The 22,691-nt window shown below is 48.7% G+C and overlaps 1 protein-coding gene across 1 annotated transcript in view; it reads left to right on the top strand.

Moving 5' to 3' along the window:
• Window positions 1–22,691, top strand: part of mgat5 (alpha-1,6-mannosylglycoprotein 6-beta-N-acetylglucosaminyltransferase) — a 187,187-nt gene that overhangs the window by 18,675 nt on the left and 145,821 nt on the right. Inside the window, exon 2 of the mRNA XM_056301107.1 lies at window positions 15,040–15,536. Coding sequence (XP_056157082.1) covers window positions 15,296–15,536 — 241 coding nt within the window. The 5' untranslated portion in view covers window positions 15,040–15,295. The remainder of the gene's footprint in view (window positions 1–15,039; window positions 15,537–22,691) is intronic.

The raw sequence follows: 22,691 nt of genomic DNA on the forward strand, positions 1-22,691 counted from the left end.
TGCCTTTCCCCCGCCCTCCTCCAACAGAGTCCCGAGTCCTGAGGAAGAGACCGGTGATGTCATCGACATTGTAGATTGCATGCCAGTGCCATGTCATGTATTCACAGCAGTGCAGGGTTCATATGTATTTAGTTGGATGGGAAACAACCCCCATGGATCTGGAATAGAACTCATTCACCCACTTTGCAAAGAAACCAAAATGGATGGCATGCCCCCCCCCCCGGTTCCTCTTCTGATGGATCATGCAGTTGTTCCTCCTACTAGGTGCTGCTTACAACTATTATATTATATGCCGGCAGCCACACCAACATGTACCCTGGCTCTGACGGAAGCTAAGCAGGTGTGGGCTTGGCAAGTACTTGGATGGGAGACGAGGCCTCCCGGGAAAACTTGAGTTGCTGCTTGAAGTGGTGTCGGTGGGCCAGTAGGGGGCAGTCTTCCCTCTGGTCCTAGTAAAGATGACAACAACAAAAAAGGCCAGCACAGTGACGGGGACATTGTGCTGTAGGGGATGCCGTCCTGCGGAAGAGACGTTAAACCGAGGTCCTGACTCACTGTGGTCAGTAAAGGACCCGTGGTACTTATCTCGGAAGAGCAGGGGGTCCCCCGGTGTCCTGGCGAAATTCCCAAACTGGCTGTCTCCATCTGGCCACCTAATCATCCCCTCGTGTAATTGGCTCAATGACTCCTCCTTCTCCACCTCAAGCTGGTGTGTGTGTGGTGAGCGTTCTGGTGCAAAATGGCTGCTGTGCATCACCCAGGTGGTGCTGCACAGGTGGTGGTTGAAGTGACCTACCCCCTTCAACGTGAAGCGTGTTGGGTGTCGAGATAAAGCCCTATATAAATTCAATTATTATTATTATTATTATTATTCATATTTATGAAGTGAAATAAGCCTCGTGCCTGTTGAACACGTATAGAAGGAGGCGTGTTTCCAACACATCCCCACTGGTGCTGGAGATGAGCACTAATACAGCGCTGTGTCAAAACAGATGCTAACGACGTACGTGTGGCATAGCGGTCTATTCCGTCGCCTACCAACACGGGGATCGCTGGTTCGAATCCCCGTCTTACCTCCGGCTTGGTCGGGCGTCCCTACAGACACAATCGGCCGTGTCTGCGGGATGGGAAGCCGGATGTGGGTATGTGTCCTGGTCGCTGCACTAGCGCCTCCTCTGGTCGGTCGGGGCGCCTGTTCAGGGGGAAGGGGGGGGATAGCGTGATCCTCCCGCGCGCTACGCCCCTCTGGTGAAACTCCTCACTGTCAGGTGAAAAGAAGCGGCTGGTGACACCACATGTATGGGAGGAGGCATGTGGTAGTCTGCAGCCCTCCCCGGGTCGGCAGGGGGGGTGGAGCAGAGACCGGGACGGCTCGGAAGAGCGGGGATATTGGCCTACTGGGAGGAGACACGCTCGGTAGGTGCTAATACGCAATCAGCAGTTTCGTCAGAAAAGAAACGGGCTCCATTCTGTCTCGGTCCGACTCAGTAACCGCATCGCTTTGCATCAGGTCCTCATTTTATCCCGTGTTGTTTCGAATCGTGTGAGCTCAGCGTACAGCGAAGAGGAAAAGAGGATTGGGGCGTTTGTGTTGTCCTCTGGCCTGTGTCCCTTTACACGGTGGACTGTCCATTTCCTGTGAGCAGCGGTGACATAACCCTCTGCTGCAGGAGCCGCCTGCAGCAGCTGGCACTGACCTACTTATCAGGGCCGATGGACGGACGGTGAAACGAGCCGGCTCGCGAGGCCAGCGCGCGAAGGCGTTGCTGCTGCGACGTCCCAGCGGCCTCCTCTTCGCCGGGATGCGCGCGGTGCGCCGGGTACTTTGGATGCGGGGTGTTGTCTAGGCAACGCTGCGTGTTGGGGTGGCGGCATTTATCAAAATAGTGATGAAAAATACATTGATATCAAATTTCACATATGTATCAAATATATATTTATATATAGCGGGTTTCCCCCCCCGGGAACCATCAATGATGTAGCTCTATGTTTATATATATATATATACACTCACTGGCCACTTTATTAGGTACACCTTGCTAGTACCGGGTTGGACCCCCTTTTGCCTTCAGAACTGCCTTAATCCTTCGTGGCATAGATTCAACAAGGTACTGGAAACATTCCTCAGAGAGTTTGGTCCATATTGACATGATAGCATCACGCAGTTGCTGCAGATTTGTCGGCTGCACATCCATGATGCGAATCTCCCGGTCCACCACATCCCAAAGGTGCTTTATTGGATTGAGATCTGGTGACTGTGGAGGCCATTTGAGTACAGTGAACTCATTGTCATGTTCAAGAAACCAGTCTGAGATGATTCGAGCTTTATGACATGGCGCGTTATCCTGCTGGAAGTAGCCATCAGAAGATGGGAACACTGTGGTCATAAAGGGATGGACATGGTCAGCAACAATACTCAGGTAGGCTGTGGCGTTGACACGATGCTCAGTTGGTACTAAGGGGCCCAAAGGGTGCCAAGAAAATATCCCCCACACCATTACACCACCACCACCAGCCTGAACCGCTGATACAAGGCAGGATGGATCCATGCTTTCATGTTGTTGATGCCAAATTCTGACCCTATCATCCGAATGTCGCAGCAGAAATCGAGACTCATCAGACCAGGCAACGTTCTTCCAATCTTCTATTGTCCAATTTTGGTGAGCCTGTGCGAATTGTAGCCTCAGTTTCCTGTTCTTAGCTGACAGACGTGGCACCCGGTGTGGTCTTCTGCTGCTGTAGCCCATCTGCCTCAAGGTTCGACGTGTTGTGCGTTCAGAGATGCTCTTCTGCATACCTCGGTTGTAATGAGTGGTTATTTGAGTTACTGTTGCCTTTCTGTCAGCTCGAACCAGTCTGGCCAGTAGATCAGCAGTTTCTGAAATACTCAGACCAGCCCGTCTGGCACCAACAACCATGCTATGTTCAAAGTCACTTAAATCACCTTTCTTCCCCATTCTGATGCTCGGTTTGAACTGCAGCAGATCGTCTTGACCATGTCTACATGCCTAAATGCATTGAGTTGCTGCCATGTGATTGGCTGATTAGAAATTTGCGTTAACGAGCAGTTGGACAGGTGTGCCTAATAAAGTGGCCGGTGAGTGTGTATATATATATATATATGTTAGTGTAACGTGCATGGATAAGTAGACACGTTGGCCCTTGACTGATGGGTCGGACCCTTTAGTCGACTGGTTAACGTTGTTGTCGCTTGCGGAGTGGGAGACACGGGTTCGCGTCCCGGCTGTTGCGGCGGTTCCCGGACTGCCCCCCCCCCGAATTCGCTACAGCATATATATATAATCCAGTGAGTCAAGTTAATTCTTTATGAGACAGTACAAGCCTGTGTCATGCCATAAGCAATCATCCGCTGTCAATAAAGCTTTTTTTTTCTTCAGAAAACTTGTATTTACAACATATATGTATACAATTGTCATAAAGAGAAAAAACAAAACAAAAACAACAAATTTGTACAGACAAGGGAAGTTCAAAGTCCACTCGTTTTTTAAGTCCTCTCAGAGTTTAAATAAAATGTGCTTTCTTTAAAATATCAATAGTCTTTATCGCCTTTGAGCTTTTCCCATTGTCAAGGAAGGTGCCAATAAAGCTACACGGGAAAGAACGCGCCATTTCCTGCCACGTTGTGCACGTGATGTGCACAACGTGGCAGGAAATGGTCCAATGGGGAAGGGAGACGTGTCGACGTTCAAAAATTCAAAAACACGTGATGGCTAACGTTCCAGTGTGGGGGGGGGGGTTGGTATGTGTCTGTTGTCATGATTTATTTATAATTTCCCATTATTCAGTGTGGACATCTGTGGTTTGCCAATGATAAAATATGTTTCAGTTAGAGATGGATTGCACATTTTACTGCTGGTTGAATATGATTCGTTTATGCCAACAGACAAATACCAACCTCCCCCCCTCCCATTGGACCGTTAGCGATCACGTGTCTTTGAATTTTTTGAACGTCACACCTCTCTCCCTTCCCCATTGGGCGTTTTGCACGCGATGTGCCTGATGAGGCAGGAAGTGGTATGTTCTTTCCCCGAGCAGCTTGATTGACAGCTGATGATCGCTTAGTATGGCATGAAACAGGCTTGTACTGTCTCATAAAGACTTGACTTGACTAACCGGGTTGTTTTGCTCCTTATTTATTGAGCACTTTCCCTACCATTGAGTGTCTCTTTTAACAAAGACATACACTCACTGGCCACTTTATTAGGTACACCTTGCTAGTACCGGGTTGGACCCCCTTTTGCCTTCAGAACTGCCTTAATCTTTCGTGGCATAGATTCAACAAGGTATTGGAAACATTCCTCAGAGAGTTTGGTCCATATTGACATGATAGCATCACGCAGTTGCTGCAGATTTGTCGGCTGCACATCCATGATGCGAATCTCCCGGTCCACCACATCCCAAAGGTGCTCTATTGGATTGAGATCTGGTGACTGTGGAGGCCATTTGAGTACAGTGAACTCATTGTCATGTTCAAGAAACCAGTCTGAGATGATTCGAGCTTTATGACATGGCGCGTTATCCTGCTGGAAGTAGCCATCAGAAGATGGGAACACTGTGGTCATAAAGAGATGGACATGGTCAGCAACAATACTCAGGTAGGCTGTGGCGTTGACACGATGCTCAATTAGTACTAAGGGGCCCAAAGTGTGCCAAGAAAATATCCCCACACCATTCTGAAGGCAAAATGGGGTCCAACCCGGTACTAGCAAGGTGTACCTAATAAAGTGGCCAGTGAGTGTATATATATATATAGATAGATAGATAGATAGATAGATAGATAGATAGATAGATAGATATAGATATTCATATATAGATAGATATTCATATATATAGATATATCAGATCCGCTGTGGCGACCCCTGGGAAACGGGGAACAAGCCGAAAGAAGAAGTAAGGAAAAATACATTGTTAAAGTAAATGACCTGATGACAAGAAGTGTGCATCTTACCCGACAGCTGAATGCTACCTTGGGTTTCTCATTTCTCACACCTGTAGGCCGCACAGTGCTGCTGCTCTGGTCTTGACTTGGTTGGAGTCGCTCATAAAGGTCAGGAGGAAAGAAAACAACACGAAAAAAAAGAAAAAGAGGAGGACACGTTTCAAAGGCAAAGCTGCAGAAATCCCCACCCTGCACTTAGCCTCATTTACAGCTGCAGCGGTTGCATGCAGATGAGACATGTGAAACATTTTCCCTCTCTCTCTCTTTTTTTTGGTTTGTTTTGTGTGCGGCTGTGATTGCATGCCGGGGACGGCCTTCTTTTTGTTGCTTAATGCCGAGAAGCCAGAGGCTTTTATTTAGCTGCGCGTGGATCGCCTTGGGGTGTCGGTAAGAATCATTGAGCTATTTAACAGCTTCACAAGTGCTGCAGGCCTCGTCTGCTCATGCCTCCCTGGCACATCTGTAATGGTTTTGGCCGAACGTGTGTTTTGTTTTTCACTTCGGTTGGCTGCGAGCGTTGCAAACATGGAAGGGGTGCATTGGCGTTGAAAGCTTCTGTTACTGTGTTTTTGGCTGGTTGTCTACCACCTCCTTAGGTCTATAAAACCTGCCCCGGAGAGGGCGAAACGAAACTATTCAGCTATTAATATGAGCAAGAAAAACCCTGCAGATGCAGAAATGGTTTGTATTAGCAATAATGGGATATTTTTTCGAGGGCTTTGAAAGCCGTCTGTGTTTTATTGGAGCTACCGAGATGATTTCCAGCTGGGACTGTAATTGATCCTGCTCTTGAAATTGTGTTGCCATGGAAGTGCAGTAGTGCCTTCATCTCCAGTGTTAAGGCGTCTTCTTCTCCCAGCTTGTTTCCTGTTCCTCAGGGGTCGCCAGAGAAAACTTTATAGTTCCCATCGGTACCCTGTGAGGGCACGGCACCAATGGCGGCCGTTGTCAACCCCCCGGCCTTGACCGATCCGGTATGATCTCGTCAATCCACATACTGATTTGGCAAGTCCTGTTGCACTTGATTCAACTCCTTTTGATGATTTGGCAAAATTTTACGTTGGACGCCCTTCCTGACACAACCGCGAACCCTCTGGACTCCGCTGTAAAAACACAAGTTCAAGGCCGAGTTAAATTTCAAGTTTAAGTTTATTGTCATAATGCATTAGAATAATTTCATTGTATTCTGCTCCCTTTTCTCCCCAATTGTACCCGTCCAGTTACCCCACTCTTCCCGAGCCGTCCCGGTCTCTGCTCCACCCCCTCTGCCGATCCGGGGAGGGCTGCAGACTACCACATGCCTCCTCCCATACATGTGGAGTCACCAGCTGCTTCTTTTCACCTGACAGTGAGGAGTTTCACCAGGATCACGCGCTTGTTTTTTTTTCCCCACCCGCATTCCGGGAACTCTGCCTCTGATTGGCTAGTACTCGTTGCCTCCGTTGGTTAGGTTGGTTAAGGTTAGGGACAGGGTTAGGGACAGGGTTAGGGTCAGGGTTAGGGACAGGGTTAGCCAATCAGAGATAGAGTAGGGGCGGGTCTTCCCGGAATCCAGGTGGGAAAAATAATCACGCGTATCACGCTAGTCCTTGCAGTTCCCCCTCCCCTCTCGAGCAGGCGCCCCGACCGACCAGAGGAGGCGCTAGTGCAGCGACCAGGACACATACCCACACCCGGCTTCCCACCCGCAAACACGGCCAACTGTGTCTGTAGGGACGCCCGACCAAGCCGGCGGTAATACGGGGAATCGAACCAGCGATCCCCGTGTTGGTAGGCAACGGAATAGACCGCCACGCGCCTAAGCATTTTGATCCTTGTCTGATCCTTTGTTTTATATAGAGGCACAAACGGGGACTGTTTCAGGAGGTTTTTTTGGGCTTAGACTGTACTTAGCCTCTTGACACAGGCAGCATGTTTTAACCCAGCCTTTTAGCCCAGGGGATTTACAGGGGATTTGGTGATTTATTTATTTATTTCTCCTTTTGTGTTCATTTCAAATCTCGATTGTTTTGCTCAGTATTCAGAGTTTAGACTGCAGGGACAGAACTTGTTAGTTGTTTTATGAACATTATTGCACTGTTACGACAGCACTTTCCAGTGGCGGCTGGTGCTAAAAATGTTTTGGGGGGGGGGGCAATTTAGCTTGGCGCAGCCCACCTGACAGCTGCTTTAATGTCCACACAGTCCCAGAGTTATTAAGAAGGACAATGCAGCCTATAGATTTTATCAGGGTTCGTAGACGGTGGATGATTGACAGTTGAGACGAGGCGTGGTGGTGGGTGTGAACAGGATTGACAGCCACGAGAATTGTCCAATCACATTAGAGCAAAACACATTAAGACGATACCAATTCGCTGCCAGTAAAAGTGGGAGTGTCTGGGAACTGCGCCCCCATGGAAAATCTGAAGAAACCAATCAGACAGCAGCCTCAGGTCACCTGCTCGCCACAAGTTTGATGGCTTACATAAGGTGTCGTTTGGCCGGCGCCCCTCACCCAGGAAGTATATGTATTCAGACAGAAATCAACCAAACACCATTTGGAACCAATATTTAATGCTGCTGACAGGCTGACAACACTTTTATTTCCTCATTATTTGCATTATACAACCAAAGTATATTTAACATGTTTAAGTAGATTTTCATCTCTTGATGTTTGAAGGGGGCGGCGCCCCAGCGCCCCGTACTGGCCAGCTGCTACTGGTACTTTCTGTAACACTTTTTGGTTCCTGAGTACTCAGGGTGACGAAACAGAGGTGGTTAAAATGAGAGACCCGCAAAATTCAAGCGCACCATGGACCTCACTGTTGCCAGGGTGCATTTGAAACTGCATTCCACGCACTGACTCTTATTATGAGAGACTGTGATGGACATGTGTGCTTGCACGACTTCACCCGCTTTGGGAAGTTCCTGGAGAAGACGAAATAACCGGGAAATGAACAGATTCCAGCCGGGCACGCAGTGCTGAGGAGAATCATGTATTTTTAATGGTTTCGATGTGATGATATTTGGTACCTACTTTAGAATGTGGACTTCCGAGCACTGCAATGTTTTCGGTTCCCTATTCTGGAATTTGAGCATTACAAGACATTTTGTTGTCGTCGGGGCATCGTGTCGTGTTCCTTATGGAAAATATGAATTTATGAGACAGTTTAAGGAAGTAGGCATCTCTCGTAAACACAGTTTTGGTATTAGTTAGTTAGTGTGTGTGTGTGTAGCTGAGTCTCAACTGGATGAACACATATGAGGCGTAAAAGTCTACCTTGATAGTCTGGTTAGCTCGCTAGTTAGCCTGCATAATTTAACAAATGTGTTGTTCGTCTGCTGTAGAGACTAAATGTGGAGTATATAAAACTCGGAAGTCCAAGACTTAACCATCATTGGAAATAATGCTAAGTGTTAGGGGTGTAAATTACAGTTTTCATCTCTTTATGATATATTGATTCTTTGGGTGATACGACACGATATTTGCTGATATCACAAAGTCTGCCATGATATGGTTTCATTTGAATCAGTTCAGGGGCCTGCGGTTGATATATGAGACGGTATCATATGCCCATTTAACACAATCAGTTACTTTTGTATCAACTCACAAAAAACAACTGACATATGATTGACAATTGATCCCCGTGTTGGTAGGCAACAGAATAGACTGCCACACTACCTGGATGTCCCAATCTATTCTTTTTAATAAAAAGAATAAAAATAGACTCCCTGTTGTTCACCATAAAATGCCCCATTTCTCTTGTTTAAGTGCAAATGTCGTTATGTGTGCTCAGTAAAGCAGGTAAGATGATCAAAGAAGGTGGAACCAGTTCATTTGTGTCATTCATTTGTATCCAAATGAACGGATTCTACCTCCTTTGAGCTGGATACAATGTTTATTGAGAGAAACTTTTCAACATTGTCTAAGTGACCTCTTCAGTCTCAGCTGACTGCAGGTATCCCACCCTTATAAGCAATACAGTGCCATAACGACCCAAACCAACGACCGGTTTCATATGCAAATTGACGTTAGCTTTAACTATCATTTCAATAGCCATGTGTACCGTTCACAGAGGATTCGGGAATTGTTGCTATCACAGCATTGTAAGATGTTGACAGATGTACTCTTAGCCCCCCCCCCCCCGCCCCCCCGGTTCAGGGATGGTCGTTCCCTCTTCACATAGATGGCCTTTTTGACTCCCAGTTCAAACCAGCGATCCTCCCTATCAAGGATGTGCTCATCCTCATCCCTGAAAAAGCGGCCACCTGCCTCTAGATGGGTGTAGACTGTGTAGATGGGTGTAGACTGTGGAGTCACGGCCTGACACGTTCGCTCTTCTCTGTATATTGATTATTGGGGCTTTGCATTGCTTTTGTTTTTTTTCTGAGCAACCCTGAACAAGTGTCGGCCTTTTCCCACAAACTCCACTTTTGGCTCGCCGTGGTCTAATATTTACCCTTGGTTAATATACAGACTGGTAGATTAGACAGTTGGTGTTGGCAGAAGTACCCCGATGCATTTGCTCTTGGCTTAAGGCTATGCTATTTCAATGAGAAGGGCTGCTATTTTATTCATCAGCGCTCTAAAAGGAGCACTCTATCTGACTGAGCCTTGGTTTCACTCCCAGGAGGCAAGCTGAGCCTAAGTGCCCAGCGCCGATGCCCTCCGCAGTCCTGCGACCTCCTGTGAAGGTGTCCCTTGTGTGATTCGAGCACACTACATGACTCCCTTAAATGACTCGGCCGGGGACTAAGATGAGAACCGAGTCGGTGGTGGTTAGATTCGAGCTTTCCTCTCATCATCTTCACCTCTCGCTGAATACTCGTTGTATGCTTCCCTACGCTGGTGGTCTTCTTCATCCCTTCATGAGTAGGTTATTTTGCGCTACAGCCAATATAAAACGTAACGAAGAATCTAAATATACTGGGAAATGGCTCGCTTGCCCATGGGAAGTTCTTACGTGTTTGAATATGTACCATTCCAACAACACACCTGCCTGCCATCACCATCTCCCTACGATAACCTTGCACCAGCAACCAGTCCCTGCTGGATCGTTGCCTAACACACAGTTTGTTAGAGACGCTTCCAGCCTTGGCCTCATCGCAGACTATATAAAATAAAGGCTGTAGACACAGCGGCACGGTGGCGCAGTGGTTAGCGTGGTCGCCTCACAGCAAGAAGGTCCTGGGTTCAAATCCCGGGGTTGTCCAACCTTGGGGGGTTGTCCCGGGTCGTCCTCTGTGTGGAGTTTGCACGTTCTGCCCGTGTCTGTGTGGGTTTCCTCCGGGTGCTCCAGTTTCCTCCCACAGTCCAAAGGCATGTAGGTCAGGTGAATCGGCCGCACTAAATTGGGTGTGAATGTGTCGGCCCTGTGATGGACTGGTGGCCTGTCCGGGGTGTCTCCCCACCTGCCAGCCCATGTCTGCTGGGAGATAGGCTCCAGCATCCCGCGACCCGAATTCGGATGAGCGGCCTGGATAACGGATGGAATGGATAGATGTAGACGCCGTGACGTCACCCATTGGTTTGTGGACTACCGTTTTAAAGCCTCGAGTTTGGCACGTTCCCGTCGCCATCTTGGTTTTTTGAAACCGGACATGGCCATATTTGAACGAGACGGTGGAGGTGGGGAGTAGCAAGGGGTGGCTCTGACTGAGAAATCGAGGACACTGTCCTTGCCCAAAACTTTGCCAGCAACCTGATTGTACCTGGCGCTACATGCCACATGCCCAATGTATCACATTCCAAATATGTTGCACACTAAGACAAGACCAACTGGAAAAGGCTGCTTCGCATGGACAACATTAGTGTGACTAAGAGACTTGCTGAAAAAAATAACGGTTTACATAGATTATCAACCGGACAGCACCCAGAAACAAGGTCGCGGCTATTTAAAAGTACACAGTGCCACGGATACGCATTGCGACCAGGTCCTGGCCCACCTGTCAGTCAAAGCAGACACACCCCTAACTATGCATAACTTTAAGCTTTAATGTAATTTAAACGAGTCTGTCACATAAAAATCCACCCTCCCGTCCAGTTGTCATGAACGGGGAAATATGTTACAGAGACTCTAAGGAAGGTGAATCAGTTCATGTGGAAACCACGTCTATTGAGAGAAACGTCTCATCGTCATCTAAGTGACCTCCTCAGTCTCAGCCGGCTGCAGGTGTCCCACCCTTATAAACTATACAGCTGCATAACCACCCAAACCAACCATCAGTTTCGTATGCAACATACCCTGACCATTAACTAGAGTGGCCATGTGTGCTGTTCACTGAGGATTGGGGAATAGTTGCAATCATGGCACTGTAAGATGGTGACAGATGTACGCTTAGCCCCCCCCCCCCGGTTCAGGGATGGTCGTTCTCTCTTCACATTAGATGGCCTCTTTGACTCCCCGTTCAAACCAGCGTTCCTCCCTGTCAAGGATGTGCACATCCTCATCCTTGAAAGAGTGGCCACTGGCCTGTAGATGGTGTAGACTGTGTAGATGGGTGTAGACTGTGTGGCTGGTGTAGATGGGTGTAGACAGTGTAGATGGTGTAGACTGTGTAAATGGGTGTAGACTGTGTAGATGGTGTAGATGGGTGTAGACAGTGTAGATGGTGTAGACTGTGTAAATGGGTGTAGACTGTGTAGATGGTGTAGATGGGTGTAGACAGTGTAGATGGTGTAGACTGTGTAAATGGGTGTAGACTGTGTAGATGGTGTAGACTGTGGGGTCCTGGTCTGACGTGTCAGCTCTTCTGTGTTGTGTCATCCTCTTGGCCAGTGTCTGGTTGGTTTCCCTGACGGACAGGTCAGGCGATCCTCTTGGTGCCGGCACTTAACCGCTACACTATATTGCTCCGTTTGTGCCGGGGGACCGATCCTTGTGGTGGACCAGCTTCCAGTGCAGTGTGTTTTGGAGTTTGAAAGCAACTGAGATGTGGTGTTTTGAAAATACCCATCTCAGCTGTTCCGACACTCCCGCCACATGCAGACTCACCCCCGGTTTATGCTTAGACGGGTGGTGTCCTTCTCCTCTCTCGGATCGGCTGGTGCACCGCTTGGGCGTCTTCCTGGCTTTGACGAAGCGGTTTTTTTGTACCAGGCTGTAAACATATTTGTTTCTGCTGTAAAGTTGGGCATTTTAACATGGGGGGGGGGGTCTACGGGGACTGACTCTCTTTTGGACCCAGCCTCAAGTGGCCGTTCGAGGACCTGCAGTATTTGGCAGTTCCGCGGTGGCGTCATTCTTCAGCCCCGGAGGTTGGTGCTTGGCCTTTACGCCAGTTTTTGCCAGTTTTGCCAGTTTGCTTTGCCCGCCCGTCTGATGTCTGTTTTTCCTGTTTCCAGTTCACCAGCCTGCCAGCCAGCCATTACCTCACCGTCCCTGCCCCATTCTCAATAAAAGTCGTGTTTTTTCAACTTACCCATTCGTTCCGTTGTCTGGGTTTTGGGTGCAGCCTTAATTTGTGAGGTTGATTTGATCGACTTGTGGATTTGATTGATTTTTTATTTTTATTTTGAGACACTTTATTGATCCCCGTAGGGAAATTACACTCTATATGTAACCCATCCTAGCTGTGTAGCTAGCAGCAGTGGGCAGCAGCCGTGCCGCCCCCGGGGACCGACTCCAGCTCGTCTTGCCATGCCTTGCTCAGGGGCACAGACAGGAGTATTAACCCTAACGTGCATGTCTTTTTGATGGCGGGGGAAAACGGAGCACCCGGAGAAAACCCACAACGGACTCAGGGAGGACACGCAAACTCCACACAGAGGACGACCTGGGACGACCCCCAAGGTTGGGCAATCCCGGGGCTCGAACCCAGGAAACTTCTTGCTGTGAGGCGACACTGCTAACCACTGTGCCGCCGTGCCGCCAAAACCATTGATTTTGGTTCTTTTGATTGGCTTATCAGTAAGGTTAATTGACTGGGCTTAATTTTGTAAGCACTCGAATGTGATTTCCATTTTTACACACCACTCTTCTTCAGCGGGGAGTTAGGGCAACACTTTTGTCTGCAGTTAATCACACTCCCAGTGTTGATGCACTGTGTAAAAAGTAAATTGTGAAGCACTTGGGGCTCTCTTAAGAACACTCCCCACGTCCCTTTCAGAAGACGCCGTTACATGTCTGAGAGCACCAGGCGACAGTGTTCAGTTTCGTTTTATTTTTTTAACCGATTGTGGTGGAAATAGTTGTGGGAAGAAGATGGGTCTCGAAAACCCGGGTTCCCAGTCCTCAAAACTAGTCAGAGGCACAGATGTTGTTTTCCGAAAGAGACGGCAGTGCACACTCCGGTGTCCCACGGTGCGTGGCGTGCCGGTGATCCGTAACCTCGTTTCTGCCGCAGATTAGAAGGGAATTCTGGGAGGGAGGTGGGGAAGTTTGCCACAAAGCTGGGATTGTTTAGACTTTTCTTTGTAACTTGCACAAGATTATTAATTTTGTTTCCTTTCTTTATCTTTCTAATTAGCCTACATGCTGCTCAGCAGAGTGATCGGTGTAGTAAATAATTCAGATCACGGTGTAAGAAGTGCCGTAACCATGAACTCATTGAAGATTGAAGTGTTAAACTACTTTCTGACCAGAAACTGCTTCTTGTTGCCGGCGTTATTGTTCCATCCATCCATCCATCCATTGCCCCGACTGCTTATCCTGCTCGGGGTCGCGGGGATGCTGGAGCCTATCCCAGCAGTCACTGGGTGGCAGGTGGGGAAACACCCTGGACAGGCCGCCGGCCCATCACAGGGCCCACACACACACACACACACACAAAAAGGAGCATGCAAACAACAAAAATATGCAGACACACACAGACACACACACACAGGGACAATGTAGTATGGTTGAGTCACCTGACCTACATGTGTTTGGACTGTGGGAGGAAACCGAAGCTCTGTGTGGAGTTTCCATGTCCTCCCCGTGTCTGTGTGGGTTTCCTCCGGGTGCTCCGGTTTCCTCCCACAGTCCAAACACATGTAGGTCAGGTGACTCAGCCGTACTACATTGTCCCTGTGTGTGAATGTGTGTGTGTGTGTCGGCCCTGTTTGATGGTCTGGCGGGCTGTCCAGGGTGTCTCCCCGCCTGCCGCCCAATGGCTGCTGGGATAAGCTCCAGCATCCCCGCGACCCTGAGGGCAGGATAAGCGGTTCGGGTAATAGATGGATGGATGGATGGATGGATGTAGTTTAACCCATCACACACTTTTAACATGTCGCTGGTACTGCCACGTTACTGAAAAAAGCAATAGGGGGAGGAAACCAGCCATGGCACTCCAGTACTGTACCCAGACCCACAACATAGATCCGCTCACTTTCTTACCTTGCTGCAGTAATACGGCGCCGCTCAACCTCGCCCTTCAAATGAGATCTGCCCCAGTTGGCTTTTTAACCATCCTCCCCACATTGTGCTTACACATATATGTACACACACACACACACACACACACACACACACACAGGAAGGAGCATGCAAACTATAAAAATGTGCAGAAACACACAAACACACACACACACACACACTCATGCAATATGCCCCAGTGTGTGCTGTGGGCTTCTGTGGTCATGATTCTGTTGCTTGGTTTAAGATAAGAGGCAGAGGCAGGAAGTCTCTGTCGGCTCATGAGTAACACATCCTGCTTGTCTGCCCTCCATACTCGGCTAATTCGTCCGCCCAGTGTCCCAGTGTGAACTCTGTGGGCCCGTGCCAGTCCCTGACGTTTCGGAGCATACCAGGATGCTGCAGAATTAATCTCAGAAATCTGCTTTAGCCTTGGCGACTTTCACGAGGAGGCTACGATGGTTGATTTTGTGTATGCGTTCGGCAGAACTCCCGGGGCGAAGCACAGTCCGGTGTCCTGATGTCGTACTCGTCTTCACCGCTCATGCAGACGGGAGACATAACCCCCCCATGCTTTGTTTTGCTGGTTATTGCTTTTCCTTCTTCATTAGATCGCTCTCAGTTACGACTGACAACGCAGACTTCATGTTCATCAGATAATGTTTAAAATGCGGTTCCTGCTGTCGCAGGCAGGCCAGGGATTTCCCTCTTTATCTCTTTGTCGGCTTTGCCTAACATGTCTTATCTCTGTGTTCTCTGTCCCAGCATGCAACCTGGCGCTACACCTCGTCCACTGAGATGTGTCTGAGCGACAACGATGGGCCAGAGAAGGAAAGCATGCCGGTGAGGCGCGTGGGCCAAGCCACGCCATCCGTCGCCACCGCCGCTACGCCAACCCGCACAGTCATGCCCCGCCTGCCCTCCTGATTTCCCCAAAACCCCGACAGCCCGCTCAGCCCCGCTCCCTCCGCCACACCGGACCCACAACCACGCTTCCCACACCAAGCGTTCACCGGTCAGCATGGCCATGCCCTTCCTGTGGAAGCTGTCGTCCCAGAAGCTGGGCTTCTTCCTGGTCAGCTTCGGCTTCATCTGGGGCATGATGCTGCTGCACTTCACCATCCAGCAGAGGGCCAGCCATGAGAGCAGTGCCGTGCTGCGCCAGCAGATCCTCGACCTCAGCAAACGTTACATCAAGGCCCTGGCTGAGGAGAACCAGAGTGTTATGGACGGGCCCTATGTGGGCACCATGACGGCCTACGGTGAGTAACTGGCCGGTCTGCCATACTTAGTACACACATCTACCCCCCTAGCTGGTCCGGCAACTTTGGGAACCATGTCTGTGTTCAAAACAATTCCTTTGCTTCTTCTGGGAAGGTTAACTTAGCAGATGCATCGTTTTACCACATTTACAGTTTTCACATCCGGGGGCTGCCATGTACTAATTATTGTACTGATACATGTACTAATGATTGCTAATTGGTTCTACAGCAGCAATAGACGGTCATCTGCCTTGCTCAGTGGCATTTAAACAGTATCTGGGGAAGGGAGGGTTTTTGACCACTCCCCCTATGCGGCCAAACATTCCCAGCTCTTTCAAGGATTCAAACCTGCGCTGTTCCAGTCATTAGCCTGCCACCTGATGTAGCTTCATGCTTTGTGCAGCCTGTAGGGTCGTCTCTCGCTGAAGGTTAGAGAAGGTGCTGTGCAGGGTCTCTGTCGCCAGACTAGTATGAGAACCAACTACCTGGAGGCTGTGTTATGCCAGAAAATGGGCAAGGCGATATTTCAAATGGATGCGTACGAGCATATTTCCTCCTCTTTTTTATGAGCTGCAGGTCTTTGATCTTGCGAGTCGAACGTCGCTGACAGCTGTTGGCCGGGTTAGAATATATGGTATGTTTTCTGGGAACTAGCAGGAAGTTCCCCTAAATGGATGACTCATTGTGTCAATCACGCATTTCCACTTTGATGGTGTTAGCAGCCCGCTGCTGCCTTACAGCCGAGAGAAGAGACAGAAGTGAACCCTTTAATGAAGTGCCAGTCACGCTCCACAGCCTTCTGCAGTTCCTTTTTCCCTCATTCTTCAAATTGCCTCGAACAGCTACACCTTGTGTGGCCCTTGAATCCTTAGGGAATTGATCACTATGCTCGTCACACTCAAAAAAAAAAACCCAAAACAAAACAAAACACAAAAAAAAAAAAAACTCCCAAGTGTCCGGTTGGTGTGGCGGTCTATTCTGTTGTCTACCAACATGGGGACCGTCGGTTTGAATCCCCGTGTTGCCTCCGGCTTGGTCGGGCGTCCCTACGTCACTATTGGCTGTGTCTGCAGGTGGGAAGCCGGATGTGGGTGTGTGTCCTGGTCGCTGCACTAGCGCCTCATTTGATCGGTCGGGGCGCCTGTTTGGGGGGGAGGAGGAACTGGGGGGAATAATGTGATCCTCCCACGCACTACGTCCCCCTGGTGAAACTCCTCACCGTCAGGTGAAAAGAAGCGGCTGGCGCCTCCACATGTATGGGAGGAGGCATGTGGTAGTCTGCAGCCCTCCCTGGATCGGCAGAGCGGGTGGAGCAGAGACCGGAACGGCTCGGAAGAGTGGGGTAATTGGCCAAGTACAATTGGGGAGAAAAAGGGGGAGGGCTTTAATGGCTTTAATGCTGATAGAGCTGTATGGAGCAGAACATCCAGGAGATGATCAATAAGTTACTCATGTTAGTACCAGAGGTTGGCACGGTGGCGCAGTGGGTAGCGCAGTCGCCTCACAGCAAGAAGGTCCCGGGTTCAAGCCCCAGGGTAGTCCAACCTTGGGGGTCGTCCCGGGTCATCCTCTGTGTGGAGGTTGCATGTTCTCCGCGGGTTTCCTCCGGGTGCTCCGGTTTCCTCCCACAGTTCAGACACATGTGGGTCAGGTGAACCAGCCGTACTAAATTGTCCCTAGGTGTGAACGTGTTGACCCTGTGATGGCCTGGCAGTCCGTCCAGGGTGTCTCCCCGCCTGCCGCCCAGTGGCTGCTGGGATAGGCTCCAGCATCCCTGCCACCCTGAGAGCCGGATAAGCGGTTTGGATAACGGATGGATGAAAAATGTTATTACCAGATTTATCGTTCGGTACAAGGCCTCAGTAGAAACTGTAGATAAGAACTGATTGTTCTGTAACACACAGAGAAACCACAGGGTGCAGTGAAGCCGGGGGTGATACATTTGACTAGCAAAAAACTTCTCAGAGGTACCAAGTCGGGACAGAAAACGGCACTATTCCGGCGGTTTTTGGCCCCGCCGAGCAGCAACGGAAAGGTTGTCGCCCAGCTGGAGTCATCATATACTATCGACCAGTGATGCTCAGATCTTGGCCACGCGAACCACATGTGGCCGTTTGATTTTCTTCTTGCCTTTTAGTGCCGTAATCCTCTTTCTTTTCTTTTTTCTTTTTTTTTGATTGAACAGATTTCTTCATACTTGCTGTGAGGAGGATTAATTCTTCAAAATGTTGTTTCTCATTTGTCACAGCGATGAGTGATGCTCTCTCCTCTTTGTTCTGAGCTACTGGTTTGAGTTGACGTGCCATGTTTATGTTTGCTGTCATTGAAAAGTGAGAGAAGCTTCAGGAAGATGACCTCACTACCGCCAGTCTAACATGGAGAGATTAAACAGAGTGGATACAATATAACATGGTGAGATTAAACAGAGTGGATACAATATAACATGGAGAGATTAAACAGAGTGGATACAATATAACATGGAGAGATTAAACAGAGTGGATACAAGGAGCAGTCACGACATCTCATGCAACATTTTACTGTACCACATAGTTTTACATAGTGAAATCCAAGATATATCTCTTTTAATCTCTCTCTCACTCTGTCTCTCACTCTGTCTCTCTCTCTGTCTCTCACTCTGTCTCTCTCTCTGTCTCTCTCTCTCTGTCTCGCTCTCTCTGTCTCGTTCTTTCAGTTTGTCTCTCTCTCACTCTGTCTCTCTCTCTCACTCTGTCTCTCACTCACTCTGTCTCTCACTCTGTCTCTCACTCTGTCTCTCTCTCTGTCTCTCTCTGTCTCTCTCTCTGTCTCTCTCTCTGTCTCGCTCTCTCTGTCTCGTTCTCTCAGTTTGTCTCTCTCTCACTCTGTCTCTCACTCTGTCTCTCTGTCTCTCTCTCTGTCTCTCTCTCTGTCTCGCTCTCTCTGTCTCGTTCTCTGTTTGTCTCTCTCTCACTCTGTCTCTCTCTCACTCTGTCTCTCTCTCTGTCTCTCTCTCTGTCTCGCTCTCTCTGTCTCGTTCTCTCAGTTTGTCTCTCTCTCACTCTGTCTCTCTCTCTGTCTCTCTCTGTCTCGCTCTCTCTGTCTCGTTTTCTCAGTTTGTCTCTCTCTCACTCTGTCTCTCACTCTGACTCACTCTGTCTCTCTCTCTGTCTCTCTCTCTGTCTCGCTCTCTCTGTCTCGTTCTCTCAGTTTGTCTCTCTCTCACTCTCTCTCTCTCTCTCTCTCTCTCTCTCTCACTCTGTCTCTCTCTCGCTCTGTCTCGCTCTCTCACTCTGTCTCTCTCACTCTCTATCTTGCTCTGTCTCTCTCTCTGTCTCTGAAGACTTGGATGTAGCTTTTAGGATGAAGGTGGATGATTTTGATTATGTTATTTTTGTAAACTCTGGGACCTTGAAGTGTTTTGCCTGTGGAGGAGAGGCTCATTTGGTTCGGGCTTGTCCTGAGAAACACTCCTCTGGTGACAAAACGCAGAGTGAAGAAGCGAGAGGACACACTGAGTAAAACCAGGCAGAACAGCGAAGAGACAACAGAAAAGGGACGGAGTCCAGACTACACCGACAAAACTGAACCACCCAAACTGAGTGAAAAGTCTAAAAAGAAAAACATAAATGTTGAAAAAGAAGCACAACGTGAACAGGCAATGGCATCAAACCCTACAGGTGGAGCTGCGGAAGGCGTAGTGTTGAGCAGTGAGGAGGATTTGGTGGAGGAAGAAAAAGTCTGTTAAGGTTCCTGTACTGAAGAGAAAGCAGGCGGCTGAAACGAGTGGCTCTCAAGCCAAAAAAGGAGCAATGACAAGGGAGAGGAGCAGGCAGTACGAGGAGCAACTGTCTGAGGATGAGTTGGGTATGGAGGAAGAGGAGGAGGAAGGGGACTGTGGCATAGACAGCCGGGTACCTGTATTAAAGAAGAAGCAGCCAGAGGTACAAATGTCTGAAGATGAGTTTGAGGAGGATGTTGGTGTAGACAGCCAGACTCACACTTCCTCCCAATTGTCAGGGGCAACAAAGCAAGAGTGCTGTGATGCATACCAAATTGAGAAATTCTTGCAACAAACAAAAGATTTGAGAAATGTCAAGCTTGAGGACTTCTTTGCAGGCAAAGAATTGTTTCTGTACTCTGTTAAATCTCAGATGAGACAAAAAGAAGAAAGGGGGCTAGACTGATCAGGAGATGGGCAGGTTGAGGAAAATAGTTCTGAAAATCAAACAAGAATCACAGCATGAAGAGTCAGAGGCAATATAAGACAGATCATGCCCCGTCCTGGTCAATGTTGTTGATGATGTGTAAGATGAGTCTGGTTGATGAGGGTGTTGCACCGGGCGCTCCTCCTCCTACTGCTGCTGGAGGAGCCACTGATACATGGAGCCAGGCTGGTTGTCTACGACTGGTACCCTCCAGGATTTTCCAGGAACTGGTTTCCGCCCCGACCGTCACCCCACAGCACATAGTGGCTGCAGCAGGATTGGGACTCAACAACACCGAGGCCGTAGCTCAGCTGCTCAACATGAGGTCTACATGAGGTCTACATGAGGTCTACATGAGTTTTTTTTACAGCTACGAAGTAAAAACTGTCTGAAGGAGAGCTGAGGATGATGAGGGCCTACAACAGGGGAGCAGAGATTCCACACCCCAGAACTTGGGGTGGTGGTGTGCTTAGTGGGAGTTGGTGAAGATTTGGTTTTCTTCTTATTTTATTTATTTTGTTATGTACATTGTGTAAACACAGCATCATTGCACGTTGTCCGTCTTGGGAGAGAGATCCTCCTCTGTTGCTCTCCCTGAGGTTTCTTCCTATTTTTCCTCCCTGTTAAAGGTTTTTTTAGGGAGTTGTTCCTCATTCGATGCGAGGGTCTGAGGACAGGATGTTGTGTTGCTGCAAATCCCTGAGGTGATTTTTGTGGTTGTTATGTTGGGCTATTTTATTTTGAAATTCTGTTTTTACAAATACTTGTTTAGACTACTCAGTGTTTTTTTCCCCCCCTGAGCTGGATTATAAAGAGATGATTGTGTTTGGGTATAAGCTGTTGGACTGTAACGTATTCAGAATAAATGTACCTTTTCAAAATCTCTCGCTCTCTCTCTTTATCTCTTGCTCTCTCTCTCTCCCCTCTGTCTCTGTTTCTCTCTCACTCTGTCTCTCTTTTGCTCCATCTCTTTCTCTCTTGCTCTCTCTCCACTCTGTCTCTCTTTCTCTCTCACTGTCTCTCACTCTCTCTCTCTTTGTCTCGGTCTCTCTCTCTCTCTCTCTCTCTCTCTCTCTCTCTCTCTCTCTCTCTCCTCTCTCTCTCTCTCTCTCTCTCTCTCTCGCTCTTTCTCTCTTGCTTTCTGTGTCTCTATCTCTGTCTCGGCCTCTCTCTCCCTCGCTCTGTCTCTGTCTCTGTCTCTTTCTTTGTCTCGGTCTCTCTCTCTCTCTCTCTCTCTCTCTCTCTCTCTCTCTCTCTCTCTCTCTCTCTCTCTCTCTCTCTCTCTCTCTCTCGCTCTTTCTCTCTTGCTTTCTGTGTCTCTATCTCTGTCTCGGCCTCTCTCTCCCTCGCTCTGTCTCTTTCTTTCTCGCTGTCTCCCTCACTCTGTCTCACTCTCTCTCTCTGCACTGCATGCGGGAAGGTTGGGTGCGTCAGCGTGAGTGAGGGTGTTGATTGAGCTTGAGTGTGTTTTTTGGCTTAATTCACTGGGTTTCTACTGCTTTCACTTTTCTTCTCTAGATGGTGAGGTGAGAGAAGTTTAATTTTACTTCGTTGCTGGTTGTTGGAAAGTGACTGGAGTAGCTGGTCGGAGTTTGGTGGTGTGCAATATGGCGTCCTTCCCAGTGAGGGCTCACCTCCCCTGTCTGTCAGACACTGGGTTAGAGTCGTGGTTGACCCGCGGTACACTGTTGAACAGGTTCTCCTGGCTGCAGAACAGGTAGGCTATGAGAACATCACCTATGGCTCTCGGATGAATAAAGCCATGGTGGCTTTTGTCCCGGAGGAGCGTTTAGTCCACCTGTTGATTGAGAGAGGCCTGGTGCTGGACGATCTGTTTGTAGCCATCTCGCCGTTGTTTGTGCCATCGACACGTATTACCGTGTCAGGCGTACCTCCATTTATCCCGAACGAGCTCATTGAAAGAGAACTGAGTCGTTTCGGAAAGTTTGCTAGTGGGTTCAGAACGGTTCGTCTGGGTTGTGGCGACGCTAGACTGCAGCATGTTAACTCCCTGCGGAGACAGGCGTTCGTGTATTTAAGTGATCCCTCAGAACATCTACAAGTGTCATTTAAAGTCAAATACAAACACGGTTTCTACACTCTGTAGGCAAGTTCTGATGTCGGCCTCAAATGTTCATCCTGCCCGCACAGGGAGCCTACAGCGGGCAGCAGTTCAGGCACACAAACAGCGCAGCAGAGAGCGGGAGATACCGCAACCGGTGATCCGCAACCTGGTATGGAGGGAAATGTAACAACTGAGCAAGACAGCAATACTATAAATGATGGTAATCTGAGTGGTACTGAAGCACAGGATGTGGATTCATGCAGAGACAGAGGACAGACAGAACCAGTGAGAGACAGTCACCCAGTTGAGGCTGAGAGTCAGGTCTCTGCAACAGGTGAGTCACACTGTGAAAACGCTGGAAATAAAGATGATGAAATGTTAGAGGATGATGGTCTATCTCAGTTTGCTGATATTGTGTCACGAGGGGATCAGCAGTCATATTCTTTAAAGGAGATTAATGATTTCCTTGACGAAACTTATGGCAGACACTGTGGAAGTAGCAGATTTCTTCTCTGGTGTGGGCAGGTTTGTTAACTCTGTTATGAAGATTAGAAAAACGGCTGGATATGAAGAACTCAGTAAACAGAAGAGGTTTCATCTGAAGAAGATTCTGACGAAACTTAGGAAAGAAAGACGAGGAAAGGTTCCTTTAAATGTTCAAAATTGAAATATGGGCGATACACAAAAGGTGTTTTTTTCTCTCTTGGAAAGGTTTCACTGTCTTATCCTTCATTTTCTCTCGTCTTTTAATGGACAGTTTGCGGGTAGGGAGTCTAAATATTAATGGAGGACGGGATAGAGTTAAGCGAGGTGTGGTAGCTGAGCTGAGTAGAGCAAGAACTTACTAGATGTGCTCTTCCTACAGGAAACACATAGCTCTGTAGACAACGAGATAGAGTGGGGAAT

Source organism: Lampris incognitus, chromosome 21 (assembly GCF_029633865.1).
Source record: "Lampris incognitus isolate fLamInc1 chromosome 21, fLamInc1.hap2, whole genome shotgun sequence".
In the NCBI taxonomy this organism is placed as follows: Eukaryota; Metazoa; Chordata; class Actinopteri; order Lampriformes; family Lampridae; genus Lampris; species Lampris incognitus.